Source organism: Perognathus longimembris, chromosome 20 (assembly GCF_023159225.1).
Source record: "Perognathus longimembris pacificus isolate PPM17 chromosome 20, ASM2315922v1, whole genome shotgun sequence".
NCBI classification, from domain to species: Eukaryota; Metazoa; Chordata; class Mammalia; order Rodentia; family Heteromyidae; genus Perognathus; species Perognathus longimembris.
Genome location: NC_063180.1, coordinates 16372885 through 16389905, shown reverse-complemented (window position 1 = coordinate 16389905; position 17021 = coordinate 16372885). Strand labels below are relative to the sequence as shown.

Below are 17021 nucleotides of genomic sequence, written 5' to 3'. Positions count from 1 at the left end.
AGAGAGGAACCTGTCCTTCTTTATCCTGGCTGCCTACCAATGCAATTCTCCTAAGCCTCCTGCATAGCTGTGATTAGGGATATGATCACCACACCCAGCTTGTTGGTTGAGATGGGGTGAGGATATCTCACTAACTTATTCTTTCTTTGACTGGTGGTGAGGCTTGAACTCAGGGCCCGGGTGCTATCCCTGAGGCTGGCGCTCTACCACTTGAGCCACAGCACCACTTCCGGTTTTCTGGTGGTTCATTGGAGATAAATCTCACTGACTTTCCTGCCTAGGCTGGCTTTGAACCGCAATCCTCGAGATCTCGGCCTCCTGAGAAACTAGACATGAGCTAGCAGCGGTGTTTGGCTGGCCTTTAGTTCTCAGGCAGCCAGCTGTCCTGTCTCTGGTAATGACACGCTGACTCTAATTTTGAACACCGTTGTGTCCCTGGATGGATCAAGAACAAGAGGGATCTGGGCCAGCAGCAGGAACGTGGGAAATAAGGAAAGCCAGGAAAAAGGGGGGATGGTAGTACCCCAGCTCCTTACCTCGTTCTCCCTGAGTTGACAATATTCCCTGATCTCCAGAAGGTACCAGCCAGCTCACCTGGAATAAGAGTTCAGACAGGTGCCGGAGTGTGGGGGCGCTCCATTCTCACTGTCCCCCTCTTTTGCTATTGGCTCTGCTTGCTGGCTTCCCAGTGGGGATCGTGACCCCCCCACACACACACACACCAAGCCAGGGGATGACAGAACCATCACCCGCTCCTTCCAAACTGGAGGGCACGTGGGAGAGCCGTGGGGAAGAGATGATGGGGGGAATGGCAGCCGTGGGCTGCGGTGGAGGGGGGCCAGGAGCAGTGGTGAATGGGGCGAGGGAGCAGATGTGTCACCCCTGAAGGCCTGGGGGTGGCAAGGCAGGGACCCCATCAATGACAGGGTTTCACAGCATCAGCATTCTCCACATGCCGTGTGAATTCCTGCCGCCCTCTGCCACCCTGCGGCCCGGCCCCTGCCATCCCCACCCGCCCCGGAGCCTGGGGCCCGGCACAAAAAGAGGCCTGTTCCCCTCCCCCGGGGCGCTGGGACCCCTGGGGTCCTCACGGAGTGGGGCTACGAAGGTCCAGGGGTGAGCAACCCCACCCCCCTGCCACCCAGATACTCTGTGGGCTGCTTTGGGCTGACCCCAGGGTTTCCAAGTGGCCACCTAGCCCAGCCTAGGCCACCCCACTTCCCACGGGCACAGCTGCATCTCAGACAAATGCCACGCTGGCCCGGACAGGCAGACACACTCTGGCCCCCGTGGGATCCGGAAGGTGCCAGCGTGTGTGTGTGTGTGTGTGTGTGTGCGTGTGTGTGCGTGTGTGTGCATTCGTGCATGCCAGTCCTGGGGCTTAAACTCAGGGCTTTGGCGCTGTCTCCGAGCTTTTTGTTTTTTCCTTTCCCTTTTTGCTCAAGGCTGGCGCTCTACTACTTGAGCCACAGCTCCACTTCTGGCTGTTTGGGGTTCATTGGAGAGTGAACCACGATGCTCTGGATCTCAGCCTCCTGAGCAGCTAGGATGACAGGCGTGTGACACGGTGCCTGGCAGTCCTGCCTTTGCTTGGGCATGCGTGGAGTGGCACTGCAGTGTACACAGAGCCCTGTGTGCCTTGCACACACATACACACACACGTCTAATAGTAACTACAGTCCTGGCAGGTACTACAGGTAGACTCGAGTAAGGATCGGCCACACATTCAATGCACATATGGAATGGGTATCTATCCCCCATAAGGGGCAAAAACTGGTATTGGGGTAAGGACCCAAACAATCCTAGTGGTGCCTGGTTTGTGGTCCTCCAAGAGCGCAGCCAGCAAGTGTGAGTCCAGGTGGCGTGCTGTGCTTACTCCACTTGTGAAGGAGGCCCGAAGTAAGAACACATACATCTACGAAGGCCGTGAGCAAAGCCTCCGGCACCGTGGCGCCTCATGAGGCCGAGATCTGGAGGATCTCCGTTCAAAGCCAGCCTGGGGCTGGAAAGTCCATGGGACTCTTATCAACACTAAAACTATCACTTAAAAAGCCAGAAGTAGAGCTGTGGCTCAAGTGGTAGAGTGCCAGTCTTGAGGAGAAAAAAAAAAACCTCAGGGACAGCATCCAGGTCCTGAGTTCAAGCCCTAGGACTGGCAGAAGAAGAAGATAGGAAGAGGAGGAGGAGGAGGAGGACGAGGAGGAAGAGGAGGAAGAGGAGGAAGAGAAAGAAAAGGAGGAGGAGGAGGAGGAGGAGGAGGAGGGAGGGAGGGAGGGAGGACACACAGATGTTTGCACACACATACACATACACACATCCCTGCTGTGCACCAGGTTCTAGAACATTCCATTTACAGCCCAGGGCCCTCAAGCACCTCCCGGATTATGGCATACAGGTGCCTCACACCTGAGGCCCCTTCCTTCCCCTGCTCTACCCACTTCACACGCCCCAAACTTGGGAGCCCTGGGCAGCTCTGGCTCAGAACCCCTCTTCCTGTGCTCCCTTCCCAAAGCCCCAGGGCTTCCCCCAAGAGCCCCCCAGCGCCCGCTCACCGGGGCTCAGGACATCTGGTCCTAGGCAAACTCACCCGGTCAGCCCCTCAGGGGGACCCCCAGGCCCCCCATGCACCTCAGCCCCTCACCACCCCACTGCAGTACTTACGGGGTGCGGTGGCTTCTGACCTTCTGCTCCGCCAGCCAGGCTTGCAGTGGCCCCTGGCCCCTCGCTCGCCGCCCCTCCCTGCCCCTGGGTGCCAGGGGCCGCCTGCCTCCAGGGCCCGGCTCCTCCCTGCCCCGGGACGGGCACAAAGGGCCCTTGTCAGCCTGGCAGCCTGACGCCCGGGCTCTGCCGGGCCCTTCCTGAGGGGACCGGGCGGCTGGCTGCACTCCTTCGCCCTCCGCCCTCATGGGCACCCTAATTCGGGGGACCAGGGGGACAGGAAGGCGCATCTGTCAGTCCCACATTGAAGACACAAGCCACTGTTTTGTCTTTATGCCAGTTCTGGGTCTTGAACGCAGGGCCTGCGTGGACGGCCGGTGGCTCGGAGCTTTTCTTCTTTTCTTTTCTTTTTTTACAGCCACGGTTCACCTTTCTTTCTTCTTCCTTGGGTGGCGGTTCATTGGAGAGAAGAGTCTCACAGATTTTCCTGCCCCTTGCGGGCTTCGAACCACGATCCTCCAGATCTCAGCCTCTTGAGTAGCCGCCACTGGCGCCCAGCTCCCCATAGTCTTCTTGTCATCCAGAATGATCTTAAGTACCAAATGCCTCTTCCAGAGCACGATGCCTCCCCCCCAACCCCCCCACCCCCAGTCACACACAGGCCAGGGCTTGGCGTGCCTCCTTCTCTTCAGTCCCTCGCTTGGGAGGTGGGGGTGGGAGGCTGGGTGGATTCTTCCAATGTCCTGGGGCACCGTGGACTCCATTCCTGGAAAGCAGACGACTTCACCACCACTGAGGCCCCGGCTGCAGCTCTGCCTTGCCTGCCGTTCCTTTCTTTGCTTTTGTTGTTTTTCTTTTAAATTTTATTTTCATCTTTTCTTTTTTTTTTCTCTCTCTCTCTCTCTTTTTTTTTCCAGTCCTGGGTCTTGAACTCAGGGCCTGGGCGCTGTCCATGAGCTTCTTTTTGCTCATGGCTAGCGCTCTACCACTTTGAGCCACAGCGCCATGTCCAGTTTTCTGGTGGCTCAGTGGAGGCAAGCGTCTCACAGACTTTCCTTCCCCAGGCTGGCTTTTTACCACGATCCTCAGATTTCCGTCTCCTGAGCAGCTAGGATTTGCAGGCGTGAGCCACCATGTTTGGTCCCTGCTCCGTTCATTTTCTTCCCTCCCCCTCCCCTTCTGGGCCAGTACCAGGGCCCAAACTCAGCACTCAAGCGCCTTCGCTTAGCTCTTTTACCCAAGGCTGGCACTCTGCCGCTTGAGCCACATCTCTCCTTCTGGCTTTTTGCTGGTTCATTGGAGAGAAGAGTCTCAGACTTTCTTGCCCTGCCTGGCTTTGAACTGTGATCCCCAGATCTCAGCCTCCTGAGTAGCTGGGATGACAGGCAGGAGCCCCGAGACCTAGCCCCAACCTTTTTTATTTAAGTGCTGGCTTTTCCTTCCATTGGGCTTGGCATTTTTGAGACTTGCCAGTTAGCACTTCGGCAAAGCTATTGTCCTAGCCTAGCATTCTCAGAGGACAGAGTGTCAGCAAAACCTGTCTGTCTGTCTGGTGCAGCTTGTGTCCTAGAACAGGGCTACTACAAGGCTGTCCAGACTGGGGAGGGGGGTGACCCTGTTATGGTTTTATGGGTACCCCAGAGGTTCAGCCACTACTTCAGCTCCTGTTCTGGGCAGGTGGGCAGGTGGAGGTGGTGGGGGTAGAGAACTAACCCCACTGTCCTCCTGCCCCTCTCCCCCTGCCAGGCAAGGCCAGGGCAGTGGCAAGCAGGGGAGGGTGGGCAGGAAGGAGAGAAGGGAAGGAGGAAAGAAAGGAGAGGGGAGAGGGAGGAAGGGAGGGTCCTTGGTCCCCAGGGAGAGCAGGGAATCCCCGGCCTTGCAGGAGGAGTTGGGCAGCATGGGGCGGGGGTGGGGGGGGCCTGCCCACCCACCCCCCACCGGCCTCATGAGGTCAGCCTCTGCCCGTGCCTCCCGTCGGGGCACAATGGCCTATTGACTGTGGGGTGGGGCTTCAACAGCCCCATGGATCTCAGAGAAGAGTGAGGCCTGGTGCCTGGGTTTTGGGGGTGAACACTGAGATTGTGGGGCGCTCTGTGCTCTAGTGTCCCATCTGACTAGCTGTCAGAAGCAATGGGGGAGGCAGGGGGGGACATGTGCTTTCTGAATGGGAACTGAAGGCGGGGGCCCACAGCCAGCCCCGCGATGGAGGGGGGCCCTGAGTGACGGCAGAGGGCTCCGGTGAGGGTGAGAGAGGAGCTGGGCGAGGGGGGCTGAGGAACCAGACTCAGCCCGCCTGCCTGCCTGTGGAGCTGATGGCTTCTCAGAACAGCAGGTGGGATTCGAACCCCGGGCTTCACAAGAACATGAAACATCACACACAGAGGGGTTTGGAGCCCAGGGGAAGCCAGCAGCAGCTAATAGCTCACACCTGTCATCCTAGGCACTCAAGGAGCTGTGATCTGGAGGATCACAGTTCGAAGCCAGTCCCGGCTAGAAAGTCTACAAGATTCTTGTCTCCAATTAGTGACCAAAAAGCCAGAACTAATGCTGTAGCTCAAAGTGGTAAAGCACTAGCCTGGAGCTCAGGGACAGTGTCTAAGTCCTGAGTTCTAGTCCTAGGACCAGCAGAAAATGACAACAACAACCCTCAGACTGTGAGCCAAGCTACTCAGGAGGCTGGGATTTGTAAAGATTACAGTTCAAAGCCAGCCAATTTGATTGACTCCATCTCCATATATTAACCAACAACAACAAAAATAAACCAGGCTGGAAGCTTGGCTCAAGTGGTGTGAACAAGAAAACTAAATAAGAGTAAGCGGCCCTGAGTTTAAGCCACAGGACCAACATACACACACACACACACACACACACACACACACACACACACACAGAACGTGGCCAAGTTTGGTGGCTCACGCCTGTTATCCTAGCTACTCAGGAGGCTGAGATCTGAGGATACACAGTTCAAAGTCAGCCCAGGCAGGAAAGTACATGAGACTCTCATCTCCAATGAACCAGCAAAAGGCTGGAAGCAAAGCTGTGACTCGAGTTTTCAAAAACCAGCCTTGAGCAAAAGAAAACTCAAGGACAGCACCCCGATCCTGAGTTCAAGCCTGAGGGCTAGCACAAAAAAGCAATGAGAGAAGTTTGTTTTATGAATCTTTCTAGAAAATTCCATTGTCCAGCAACTGGGCACACACGTTCAGCTCTGGGTCCTGGCCTTGGCTCGGCAGGGAGAAAGGACAACAGTGACTCGTGTTCGAAAATAACAGACAGCGGTTTTATTCCAGGACCACTGGGAAGGGGGTGACAGGAATAAATAAGGGAGGTTGAGGCCTGGAGTGGGGGGTGGGGAGGTGGGGAAGGGACCCCACTATGTTTTGCAGCAAAAGCCACAGTCTGAGTTCATCTGGCAGCACTTGCAGCAGAAGATACAGATGGGAAAGTGGGTGTCTCGCTTTCTCAGCCTCTGGGTCACGGGCTGGAAGAAATAAGAGGGGGTGAGCGGGGTGGGGGGCACTGGGGAAGTCTGTGCAGGAAGGTGTGGAGTTCAGGGAGCTGGGGTGAATGGCTCTCACCTGCGAGCCTGTCTGGGTTTCCGCTGTGTGCCAGGGCTGGAGGGCGGCGAGCTTTCCTGTCTGTAAGGCAGAAGGGACACAGATGACGATGGAGGAGGCCACAGCCCTCAGCCTGGTCCCATCCTCCATCCCCCTCCTCAGTCCCTGGGGTTCCCCAAGAGGACCTCATCAGCTTGATTCCTTCACTGCCCCCCCCCCAAAAAAAAACCAATTCTTCCTAAAAATGTTGCCAAGCGCCAGTGGCTCACGCCTGTCATCCTAGCTACTCAGGAGGCTGAGATCTGAGGATCGAGGTTCAAAGCCAGCCGGGCAGGAAAGTCCCTGTGAGAGCCTTATTGCCAATGAACCCCCCCCAAAAACCAGAAGTGGCGCTGTGGCTCAGGCGGTGGAGCGCTAGCCTTGAGCACAGAGAGTCTCAGGGACAGCGCCTAGGTCCTGAGTTCAAGCCTCAGGAATGGCAAAACAAAACAAAAAAAAAAACAAACTCACAAACTTTCCTGTCCCAGCCTGACTTGAAACCATGATCCTTAGGTCTGAGCTTTCTGAGTAGCTAGAGGGCCAGGCGTGAGGCTCCGGCTCTCTGCGGGGTACACGTCTATATGAGAGCAAACTCTCTCCTTCTTCGCTCCCCACTGGCCATGGGGCTGACCCAGAGTGACCCCCCACCCCGTGACACCCGTGTCGTTGCAGCAGGGTCCCCCTCCTATGCCACTCCGTCTTTCAATGGTTGTGCTGGGGGTGGGGGGGGACCGCAGCAGGGCCGGGGCCCCCCCCACGGCTCTCACCTGTGGCTGGAGGACGGCGCTGCTGGCCCAGCCGGTGAGGAGGAGCAGCAGGAGGCCGGCGGCCGGGAGCTGGGCAGGCAGGGCCATGGTCCAGGCAGTCTGCGTGCTGGGCTGGGCTGCTGGGCGTCTGCGGGGCGCTCTGGGTGTCCGGGGTACAGCTAGTGGACTTTTATGTGAGTGGCTGGAGGGGGGGATCTGAACCCCCACCCCTTCTCCCTGACTCATTTCTAAGAAGGTGGTGGCGCCAAAAGGGCTGGAGAGATAAGCGGGAATGGTGACAGGGGATTGTGTCATCCTCGTTCCCCCGGGGGGTGTGTCCGGAGGCAGGGCCGGGTGGCCGCCGGCACCTAAACACCTGCAGGCCTCCTTTGCCTGAACATCATGTTACCCTGTTAGTTTAGAAAATTCCCCTTCTTGCGGTAGAAGGGCCTGGTGACCCTCACCCCACTTTTTTTTTTGGGTCAGTCACGAGGCTTGAACTCAGGACCTGGGCGCTGTCCCTGAGCTTTACTTAAGGCTAGCGCTCTACCACGTTGAGCCACAGCTGTGCTCTGTTTCCTGGTGGTTTATTGGCCAGGAGTCTCAAAGGAACCTGTTTCCTGGTGGTTTATTGGCCAGGATTCTCATGGGAACCGGTTTCCTGGTGGTTTATTGGTCAGGAGTCTCATGGGAACCTTCCTGCTCTGGCTGACTTTGAACCACGATCCTCCCACCTCAGCCTCCGCAGCCGTGAGGACAGGTGTGAGCCGGCAGCTGGCTCCCTTGGCACACTTCTGAGGTCATTTCATGGCCGCCCGCACTCCTCAGGGGCCTGCAATACTGGGGGGGGGGGGCGGGGGGTGGACCCCATTGGTCAGGAGACTGGGTTCCCAGGTCCCTGAGGAGCTGCTATCCTGTGAGCAACCGGGGGAAGGGGAGGCAGGAGGGCAGGGCAACATCGGGCTCCCCAAGGGCCAGACCTCGGAGCATTATTTTGACAAGAATTCTCCCAGCCTGCATCTGGTGACATGACTTTACACACCGGCATCACTACCTCCCTTGGTGCAGCCTGCCTTCCACACCAATGACCCCAGGACCCTGGTCTGTGACACTGCGGCCTATGATGTTTGTCATCAAGCTGTTCTGATTCTCACTATAAGGGGTGGGGGAGGGGAGGGCTAGCTCAGCAGACAGGCTTGTGGCACTCACCTCATGCTGGCACCTGAGGCTGGCAGTGGTGGGTGTTTATACCACAGGAGTTGGCAGACGTATACACAACTGGGTATTTTGTGTGCAGGTGTGGTGGTACTGGGGCTTGAACACTGGCCCTACTAGCTCTTTTTTGGCTCAAAGATGGTGCTCTACTAGTTCAGCTACACCTCCATTCCTACCCTTTTGGGGGTAAATTAGAGATAAGTCTCATACTTTGCTGCCCAGGCTGGGTTTGAACCATGATCCTCAGATCTCAGCCTCCTGATAAGGATTACAGGTGTGAGCAACAGTGCCTGGCGTAGAAAGCATCAGCCGCTATTGTATTGCCTTCACTCTTATCTGCTTACGGGGACCATCTCAGTACATGGGACCCAGTGTACCCCAAACCTGAACTTGAGATGGCCACAGCCACCTAAGTCAACTTTCACTGGAGCCTGAGGTGACCCAGGCAGCTTCCTGCCAAGGGCCCCTGGAGTGAGTCACAAAGATGGGGGTCCAGGACTGCCAGGTGGAGCCACTGGGGGAGGGGAAGGGCTAGCCAGGAGCTCAGCAAGGTGAGCAGAGGCACATGCTGAGACCCAGGGGCCGCCTGGGCCTAGGGGGCGGGGGGCGGGGGGGAGTAATGACAGCCAGCACCCCAGCCCTGCTGCCAGGTTTCATCATCAGCCAGGGGCAGGGGTCACGGCAGAGGCGCCAGAGGCGTGGTGCAAGGCGACAGGCTGCCGGGCCAAGCCGGGCTCCCTGGCCCCCTGCCCTCCGGAGGGCAGGGGGCTCAAGGCCGGGCCCCCTCATTGGCTGCTGCAGAGGGGAGGGCAGCAGCCAGCCATGCCGGGAGGAACTGCTGACATGGGGGGCCCTAGCCTCCTGGACCTGCATCTCACCCCAGTTCCCCATCCACCCAAACAGCAGACTGGGGATCTGGTAGCACGGGGGAGGCAGGGCCCGGCCCCTTCCCACACCCTGAGATGGCCAGACACAGACAGACAAGGCGGGGGCCACAGGGGGCCAGTTTATTGCAGTTAAATACCTCTCTATTTTTTGTCCACTTTTCCATAAAGAAGATTAAAACACACATACGCGCGCGCGCACACACACACACACACACACACTCAGAGGGGAGCAGGAACCCAGAAACAAGAGGTGGGTGGGACAAGGCCTCCCTGCATAGGCCCAGGGCCCAGAGGGCTCCCCCAAAGCTCCCTTCTTCCCATGAGCACCCTGTCTCAGGACCTCTGAGACCAAGGAGGCAGCGGGAAGGGCAGGGCCTGTCTCCTGGGGGGTGGGGGGTGGGGCGCCTGGTGCAGACTGGGAGACAGACAGACGGACAGGGACTCATTTCCAAGTTGAGGAGGGTGGTGGGCAATGTATCCACAGAAATGCATGTATGTCTCCCCGTGTTTGTTAAAAATCTACTATAAAAAAATCGCAGCTGGGGGAGGGGCGTTGCCCCTCTGTGTGCTAAGGGCTGGGGAGGGCAGCGAGGCCGGCGGCGCGCGGGCACCAGGGCGGCGGGCACCGGAGGGTCCACCCTGTGTCACTGCCGGGTGCTTTCGCCCACCAGCTCCAGGTTGTGCTGCTGTAGCTGGGCTCGGAGGAGAGCGTTCTCGTTCTTCAGCTCCTCGATCTGCAGACGTGACACGGGGGGGCCACGTGAGACGGGGGTGGGGGCCTGGCCGGTGGCATCCTAGCCGGGCTCCAGGCCTGGCACCCACCTGCTGTCGGAGAAGCTCATTGTCCACCTGCAGCCGCTCAGCCTCCTTGAAGGTCTCCTGCATGCGCTGGTTGGTCTGCCGGAGTTCCCGGATGTAATCACAGGCCTTCGACAGGATCCCCCCTTTACTCTGGGGTACGAGGTGGGCAAAGCATCAGCGCCAGCGCTGCCCAACCAGCCCCGCCCCAGGGCAGCGGTGGAAGGCAGACGCCGCGGGCTCCGGGCCCCAGGGAGCGGGGACACTCACCGCTCCTGTCTTACTGTTGTCCGCGTTACAATCTGGAATGATTTTGGAAAGTTGCACGATCCAGTTGTTGATTTTGTCCCTCCGCCTCCGCTCTACTGCAGGGAAAATGGCAGCACCCATGGCTACAGGGACCCTGGCCTGGCGGGTCCCCTTGCCAGGCAGATGGTCAACACCATGATCTGGCTACAGGCTGCCCAGCTGAGTCCTGGCCCCCACTGCCAGGGCAGAAAGGAAAAGCTAGGCCTTCAGGTGTGTGCCGCGGGCCTGCCTCGTGTGCTCACAAGCATCTGGGTCAACATTTAAAATAAGGCCATTTCTGGTCGGCACTGGCATCTTTGGGCCTGAGTTAACAGAGATCTGGATGCAGTGGGCTCATATTCTTGGGAGTAAGGAAGGTCCAGAAGTAGCCCAGTACTGGTGGCTCATGCCTGCAATGCTAGCTACTCAAGAGTCTGAGATCTGAGGATCACAGTTCAAAGCCAGCCTATGCAAAAACCAGAAGTGGTGCTGTGGCTCAATGGGTAGAGTGCTAGCCTTCAGCAAAAAGCTCAGGAACAGTGCTCTGGCTCGTAGTTCAAGCCCCAGGACTGGCCAAAAAAAAAAGATTAGCTAGGCCAAGGAGAGCAAAGGCCACGCTTAAGAGTTTGTCTGTCTCTGACGCCAGGGCACATGCCATCCCTCTGTGCATGCCATGGGCCTGGGCCAAGAACCTGGGGCCCATTTGAGGGCCTGGCACCCCATTCTCCTGCTGAGCAGTGTGGGAAGGGGGCCCATGACCAGGTGGCACTTGAGACTGAGGATGAGGGAGCACTAGAGGAGGGGCACCCTGGCTAGGTACACTTCCTCCTCCTATCCTGTCCCTGCACCCACCCCCCCATTCCTTCAAAGAACCCTCACGGCACATGCATAAGCCTGCTGTGTGCTCCTGGTCTGTCCTTATGGCTGAGTATCAGAGGGGTGCTCCCCTCTCCCTCCCCGCCCCCCCCCCCCCCGCGTGAGCCCAACACCAATGGCTCTGCTAGGGTTGGGCCATGTCATCCTGTTGGCTCCCCTTCACTGACTTGGACCTTGCCATCTCTCGGGGTGCCCCTCACTTCAAGCCATCAGCAACAAGGTGTTGTGTGTGTGTGTGTAACATTTACTTCTGAAAAGCGGTGTGGCTGCACACCGGGGCCGGGGCGGGGCAGCCCAGCTCTGCTGTGCACTCCTGCAGCACCACTGGGAAGCAGAGGACCACAGACAATGCTGACACTATGGCAACAGGAGGGTAGCAAGGACACAAGTGACAGGGAGGTGACAGGGTGGTGACAGGAGGGGAGGGGAATCTTCAGAGGAGGCCCAGGAAATGCTGGGGCTGCCTTCCAGGAAGAGGATGTGACAGCATCCCAGAAACAGCTGGGGCTGGGCGCCTGGCGGGCTGCGGTGGCTGGGCCTGTGAGGTCAACCTGCAGCTCGGGAGGATCAGGGCAGGCCACATCCACCCCCTAGAAGGGCCCAGCTGTGCACAGCACTCAATGCAACCAGGCAGCACCGGGGGAACAGCAAACCCACCAGTGGATTTGTCACCAGTGGCGGAGAGAAGAAGCAGATAGCAAAAGCAGGCAGGGGGAGACCGAAGTGGAGGTGCGGCTCAGGTAGTAGAGCAGCAGCCTTGAACAGGGAGGAAAAAGCCAAATGAGGGGGGATGGCCCTGAGTGCAAGCCCCAGTAGAGACACAAAGACAAAACAAAATTTAATAAAAAGCAAAACAATAAAAACCACCCAGGAGGGGCTGGGAATGTGGCTTAGTGGCAGAGTGCTTGCCTTGCACACATGAAGGCCTAGGTTCCATTCCTCAGCACCACATATATAGAAAAGGCCAGAAGTGGCACTGAGGCTCAAGAGGTAGAGTGCTGTAGCATTGAAGAAAAGAAGCCAGGAACAGTGCTAGGCCCTGAGTCCAAGCCCCAGGACTGGCAAAAAGCAAACAAACAAACACCCAGGAGAGATATCTCAATATTCAGTCAGGTGGCCTGATTGACACAGAGGTCTGCTCACAATAGTCTCTTAGTCTCTCTCTCTCTCTCTCTCTCTCTCTCTCACACACACACACACACACACAAACACACACTCCACAGGACACACACTCAAGACCAAGGTGACTCACAACACATTCAGAGATTCACAAGCAGAGAACAGCACGTTCTGACAACAGAACCCCAAGGACAACAATGAACACAAGCAGCCAGAAACTTCATGAACATTAAGCAACACACTCCCAAATAATCCAAGAGTCAAAGCAATTACAAGGAAAACCAGAAAACAGTTCAAACTAGGTGATAAGAAAAGATACCGCTGTATCAGGGACACAGCCTGTTAGTTCCGTCAGTGCAGGGTAGAAGCTACAGGTGTCATTCTAGCACTGTGGAGGCAGAGGCGGGAAGATGGAGAGCTGAAGAGCGGTCTGGACTACACACAGAGACCCTCTCTCAACACACACACACACACACACACACACACACACCTGCTGGGTACTAGTGGCTCATGCCTGTTGTCCTAGCTACTCAGGAGGCTGAGATCTAAGGATCGCAGTTCAAAGCCAGCCCAGGCAGGAAAGTCTGCGAGACTCTCTATCTCCAATGAACCACCAAAAAGCTGGAAGTGGCGCTGTGGCTCAAGTGGTAAGAGTGCTAGCCAGCATGGAGTGCTTGCCTCATATACATGAAGCCCTGGGTTCAATTCCCCAGCACCACATATACAGAAAACAGCCAGAAGTGGCGCTGTGGCTCAAGTGGCAGAGTGCTAGCCTTGAGCAAAAAGAAGCCAGGGACAGTGCTCAGGCCCTGAGTCCAAGCCCCAGGAGTGCCCCCCCCCCCAAAAAAAATAGCTAAAGTAAAAGCAGCTTCTCATAGGGAGGCAATTGAGTGTGGCACCCCTGTAAAGACCTGGCTCTCTGGCCCAGGTCAGCCCACATTCTGCCCCAGCCACTGTGGGCTGATCTACACACCCGGGCTCACCAGGGTCCTGCTCCCGAGTGCCATGCCAGAGGCACACAGAATGGAGTTCCCAGAGCCAGAGGGCAGCCCCCAAAGAGGCCTGGGCTGGGCTGGGGGCCTGGGCACAGGGGGCCATGTCTGCAGCATGGGGAGGAGGAGGCTGGCCAGGGGGCTACATCTGCTGCATGGAAAGGGGAGGCCGGCCAGGGGCCTGGAGCTCTGTTTGGGATGAGCTGAATGGGAGCTGTGCAAGGCTCCGAAGGGGAGCGTGTAGTCCGAGAGGAAGATGGAGGAGAAAGACGATTTCTACATCACTAGGACCCGGGGGACCATGAGAGTCACAGACTCACATTCCTACAGTGGAGGGCAACTTTGTTTGGGGGAAGGGGAGGTCCTGGGGCTTGAACTTGGGGCCTGGGTACTTTCCCTGAGGTTTTGTTTTTTGCTCAAGGCTAACTGGTGCTCTACCTATTGAGCCACAGCTCCACTTCTGGCTTTTTGGTGGTTCGTTGGAGATAAGTCTCATGGACTTTTCCTGCCCGCTTGGCTTTTGAACCATGATCCTCAGATCCCTAAGCTTTTCTAGGCTAATGCTCTATCACTCTTCTGATTCTTATAAGCTTTTCTAGGCTAATGCTCTATCACTCTTCTGATTCTTATTCATTTACTAAACTTAGTAGTTTACTGGAGATAAGAGTCGCACAGACTTTCTTGTCTAGTCAGGCTCTGAACCGCAATCCTCAGGTCTCAGCCTCCTGAGTAGCCTTGGATGGCTGGCGGGAGCCCCTGGTGCCCAACTGAGGCTAACCTCTACCTACTGCGGCACAGCTTCTGAGGACCAGCCTTGCCCATGGAAGAGGGGCCAGGCCTTGGGGAACGCCCTTGATCAAGGTGCCTCTGACTCTGGACTCCTCAGAAACTTCTAGAGGAGAGCCCTGGACACCTGGACCGCCAGCAAGAGTCCAGGGGAAAGCTGGGAGGCCCTCCCCTGCAGATGGGCCAGGAGTGCAGGGGACTCAGAGCGGGGCATTAAGAATATTCCTGAAATGGAGGAACAAGCCAGGTTAGATGCCTGGATCACAGACAGGAGAGGAAGCCAGTGGATTTGGCAATGGGTCGCCATGGGTGACGTTTAATGGAGCCGCTCTGGGAAGGCGGGACTGCCAGGGGACCAGGAGAGGTGGCTGGCAGGTCAGCTGGCCTGCGCTTGTAGCTACGCTTGGCTGAGGCCAAGGTTGGGAGGAAGCTGATGTTTGTTGGATGAAAAACACTCCGAGAGCCCAGGGGGGATGGATCTGGGCATAGACAGGAGGAGGGAGGCCCCTCCAAGTCCTCAGACTCCCCCAACCTGCCAACCAAACTCTAGCTCATCGTTTCTCTTCAGAACAACCCACCCTCAACGTCGGGTTTGGATCCCGCAGCTCTGAAGAGCACCCAGCCTTTCACTCCTGCCCGGGCCAGGGTCCCACCTGGTCACCTCCAACCTGCCTAGCCTTCAGTCTCGCAATCCACACCCCCCCACCCTCAGCCCACTGTCCAGCCGGGCGCAGGCGCTCCCGTCTGTCATCCCAGCCACTCAGGAGGCTGAGACCCCAGGATCTGGACTCAAAGCCAGACCAGGCAGGCAAGTCTGGGAGACACCGAAAGAGCCAGAAGTGGAACTCTGGCTCAAGCGCTCAAATGCGGGCCTTGAGCACAAAAACTCAGGGGCAGCATCCAGGCCCAGAGTTCAAGCCCCAGAAATGGTACAAAATGAAATAATAAACGAGAGTCAACCCAGAGCCCGCACACAAACCCTCAGCTGGCTTCCTGTCACGCCAGGCCACATTCCAACCGGGACCTGGAGGAGTCTGGGACGCTTCGGCCTCACCTGACAGGCCCTTCCTTGTTCCCAGAGGCCCCACCTTCCAACAGCCGAGGGAGGGCCTCAGTGGACTCTGGGCCTGGGGCTCAGCCTTCCGCCCTTCAGGCCCAGCCAAGCCTCTGCCTGAAGACCTCAAGAGGTCTTCAAAGACAGCCATCAGGCCTCCAACCTCAGCCATCATTCCTTCAACCCAGCTCTCATCTCTCTCCAGGTGCCCAGCCATGCCCACAGCCCAGAATCGGCACACGGAGGGGAGAGGGGGAGGGGGGGTGCACAGGTGTGTCACAGCTGGAAGCCAGAAGGCACAGCAGCTGAGAACAGGAGAGCAGGCCCTCTACCCCACATCCTACACCTTTAGCGCCAGACCTACCATTCAAAGCCTGCAGGAACCTTGCTGCTTCCCCTCCCAAGGCAGGAGCCCGTGACCCCAGCCAGTGCCCCCCAAGTCACTATACCCCCTCCACCCACCAACACTGGCGTTCTGTGCACAGCCTCCCCTCAGCCCCTTCTGTCCCTCCCCAGAGCCTCAGGTGCTCCAGCCCACAGAGCTGGCCAGGCCCTGTGCCGCCCCACCAGGCTTAGTAAATATTTGTTGAGGGCCGGCTACTTGGGTGTCAGGCTGCCCTGAGGGCCACGGCAGCACAGGGCACGGAGGGGAAACCAGGGGCAGAAGCTCTCAGAGTGGGATGTCAGCGTTCTGGGAAGGGGCAAGGGAGGGGCACACTGGTTTTGCCCATTTCACAGCAGCTAGGGCTGCGGGGCAGCTGGCACTGGAGTGGGGCACATGGGCACAAGGGCACTCCCACGGAAGGCCAGTCCAGGACAACCAGACCAAGCCAGTTTTTCAAGAGGAACAGGAAATCCACGTGTGATGGCCAAGCCTGCCATGTTAGACGCTGGCCATCAACACAAGACAAGTGGCCAGATGGAAGTCACGACCTGCCAGCCTCTTCCTACTGCTAGCCTGGCAAGGCATGCCCCTCAGACGCTTGCAGCCTGCCAGGCACTGGCCTGGGCCACCCCTGCGGCTGCGCCCAGACCCGCTGTGCCCTTACCTTCATTGTGCTGAGCTCTCCTCCTCTCATCCCGGGGCGTTCTGGTTCCATCAATTTTTCTAGAAGAAACAGGAAAAATGCATACTATGTGTTAACTCAGACCCAGTGCCTCAGATTTGACAATTACGTTGCCAAGATACACCCATACGCAGCCCAGGTGCTGAAAGAAATGGCGCCACGGGCTCTCACCTACAATTTTAGCTACTCTGTAGGCTAAGAGCTGAGGGTTTCAGTTTGAAGGCAGCCTCCGAAATAAAGCCCATTAATTAATCAATCAAGAAACTAGTTAACCAAGAAACAAGAAGTGGAGCTGTGGCTCAAGCAGTAGCACATGAATCGTGAGCAAAAAACCTCACCTCCACAACTAGCAGAGAGATGGACAGATGGACGGACAGACAGAGTGAGCACACGTATTAGCAGGCAATTTCTAAGCTGGCTCCTTAGAAGCAAAACCCAGTTTAAAAAAAAAAAATACAGGCTGACACCAATGGCACACATCTATAATCCCAGCTACTCAAGAGGCTGAGATCTAAGGATCATGGTTCGAAGCCAGCTCAGACAAGCCTGAAAGACTCAACTGACCATGAAAAACAAGAAGTGGATCTGAGCCTCAACTGGTAGAGCACTAGCCTTGAGCAGAGAAGCTCAGGGACAGCACCCAGACCCTGAGTTCAACTAGAACTGGCACCAAAAATAAAGAAATTCAGCCTATGCTTGCTATGAGCTAACCTGCTCCTAGGCCCCAAATCCCTCCTTTCCCCCCGTCTCCATATGGGGCCCTCCCAGCATCCTCTCTCTCCTCCTAGGATGGAGAGGCCTGCACATACGGAGAGTAGGGGTGCGTCCGGGGAGCAATTGTTCTCTGTGTTCCTGTCTGAAGCACATCCTGGGGGGTCATCATGACGTAGAACTGGCCTGCAGAGACACAGGAAGAAAGATCAGCACCGGCTGGGGGCT

At 57.2% G+C, this 17021-nt stretch overlaps 2 protein-coding genes across 2 annotated transcripts in view; both read right to left on the bottom strand.

Moving 5' to 3' along the window:
- Positions 1-5951: 5951 nt before the first annotated feature.
- On the bottom strand, positions 5952-7419 carry LOC125338787 (hepcidin antimicrobial peptide). Its single transcript, XM_048329789.1, has 3 exons — positions 7022-7419; positions 6237-6296; positions 5952-6139 (listed from the first exon to the last, which is right to left on the bottom strand). Exons 1-3 carry the CDS (start codon positions 7313-7315, stop codon positions 6032-6034), a joined length of 462 nt encoding a protein of 153 aa, XP_048185746.1. The 5' UTR covers positions 7316-7419; the 3' UTR covers positions 5952-6031.
- Positions 7420-9194: 1775 nt separating this feature from the next.
- Positions 9195-17021, bottom strand: part of Usf2 (upstream transcription factor 2, c-fos interacting) — a 10464-nt gene continuing 2637 nt past the window's right edge. Inside the window, exons 5-9 of the mRNA XM_048329795.1 lie at positions 16892-16979; positions 16065-16123; positions 10171-10265; positions 9925-10053; positions 9195-9836 (exon numbers count right to left, since the gene is read on the bottom strand). Of these exons, the coding sequence (XP_048185752.1) occupies positions 9747-9836; positions 9925-10053; positions 10171-10265; positions 16065-16123; positions 16892-16979 (461 nt within the window). The 3' untranslated portion in view covers positions 9195-9746. The remainder of the gene's footprint in view (positions 9837-9924; positions 10054-10170; positions 10266-16064; positions 16124-16891; positions 16980-17021) is intronic.